Raw genomic sequence first — 1,757 nt, 5'->3', positions numbered from 1 at the left:
CCTCACTTGCTGCTGCTGCTGCGGCGAGTGCAGCAGCAGCGAAAGCCCCTGGCGGCCGGCCCGCCCCGTGCGGCCGCTGCGGTGTATATACACCTCGCTGTCGTGGGCCAACCCGCAGTGCACCACCTGCAGCAGCAGCAGCAGCAGCAGCAGCAAGAGCAACATGGTCAGCAGCAGCAGCAGCAGCAGCAACAGCAACATGGTCAGCAGCAGCAGCAGCTTCATTACCATGCAACAGCAGCAGCAGCATCATTACCACCATCATCATCATCATCCATCATGATCAGCAGCAGCAGCAGCAGCAGCAGCAACAGCAGCAGTAGCAGCACAGTTCAACAAGTTGGCAACAACTTCAGAAAAGGCGAAAAGAAAACAAGAAAATGGAGAATGATTTAATTGATTTAACGAAGAGAATTAAATCAAAGAAAAGAATTAAATTAAGAATAAAATAATTAAATTAACTCAATTAAATTTATTTTATTTATTTGCTGCTGCAGCAGCACCAAGTCTACAGTGCCGACGTCAATTCCCCTCGCCGCCACGTCCGTGCAAATCAAAGCTCTGTGTCTTCCTGATCAAACAACAAACACAACAGCTAGCTAGCTAGCTAGGTAGCTAGCTAGCTAGCTGGCTGGCTAGCTGGCTAGCTAGCTGGCTAGCTGGCTAGCTGGCTGGCTAGCTGGCTGGCTGACTAGCTAGCTGGCTGGCTGGCTAGCTAGCTGGCTGGCTGGCTAGCTAGCTGGCTGGCTAGCTGGCTGGCTAGCTGGCGAGCTAGCTGGCTGGCTCGCTAGCTGGCCAGCTAGCTATCCGGCTGGCTAGCTGGCTAGCTAGCTTGCTGGGTGGCTGACTAACTTAACTACGTGGCTAGCTGGTTGGCTGGCTTGCTGGGTGGCTAGCTGGCTATCTGGGTGGCTAGCTGGCTAGCCACCTGGCTAGCTACATACGTAGCAGTATGGCTAGCTGGTTAGCTAGCTGGAAACCCAACTAGCTAGCTATACAGCTAGTTAGGTGCATAGTCATCTGGCTAGCTAGCCAGCTAGCCAGCTAGCTAAACAGATAGCTGGCTAGTGCTTGCAGGCAGCTGACTGTCTCTCTGCGTATAGCTAGCTAGCTAGCTAGCGAGGCCCCCAACCAGCTCTCTAGCTAGCTAGCCATGCATTTATTCCGCTAGCTAGCTGGCTGGCTAGCTAGCGGAATAAATAGCTAGCTGGCTGGCTAGCTAGCTGGCTGGCTAGCTAGCTGGCTGGCTAGCTAGCTGGTTAGCTAACTGGCTAGCTAGTTGGCTGACTAGCTAGCTAGCCGACTAGCTGGCTAGCTGACTAGCTAGCTAGCTGGCTAGCTAGATAGCTGTCCAGGTAGCAGCAGCAGAGGTGTCCATACACCCGAGCCCGAGGTGTCTGTACACCTCAAGAGCGAACTTTGCGCATGCAGCTGAGCTGCCTAGACACCGAGCAAGCTCGCCCTAAGCTGCTGCTTCTGCTGCTGCTGCTGCTGCTGCTACTACTACTACTACTACTACTCCTACTTCTAGTACTACTACCACTGCTGCTGCTGCTGCTACTACTACTACAACTAGTACTGCTGCTGCTGCTGCTACTGTCACTGCTGCTGCTGCTGCTGCTACTGCTGCTGCTGCTGCCACTACTGCTGCTGCTGCTGCTGTTGCCACTGCTACTACTGCTGCTACTACTACTACTGCTGCTACTACTTCTACCGTTGCTACGACTCCTGCTGCAGCTGCTGCTACTACTACTGCC

At 53.6% G+C, this 1,757-nt stretch overlaps 1 protein-coding gene across 1 annotated transcript in view; it reads right to left on the bottom strand.

The window, feature by feature from the left end:
* Nucleotides 1-1,757, bottom strand: part of ETH_00041760 (DEAD/DEAH box helicase, putative) — a gene marked incomplete at both ends in the record, with an annotated part of 3,279 nt that overhangs the window by 1,110 nt on the left and 412 nt on the right. The window contains one exon of the mRNA XM_013375132.1: nt 3-126. Within this exon, the coding sequence (XP_013230586.1) occupies nt 3-126 (124 nt within the window). The remainder of the gene's footprint in view (nt 1-2; nt 127-1,757) is intronic.

The sequence above is a fragment of the Eimeria tenella genome, genomic scaffold (assembly GCF_000499545.2).
Source record: "Eimeria tenella Houghton genomic scaffold, Eth_scaff2544, whole genome shotgun sequence".
Classification (NCBI taxonomy): Eukaryota; Apicomplexa; class Conoidasida; order Eucoccidiorida; family Eimeriidae; genus Eimeria; species Eimeria tenella.
This window is presented reverse-complemented; position numbering and strand designations above follow the sequence as displayed.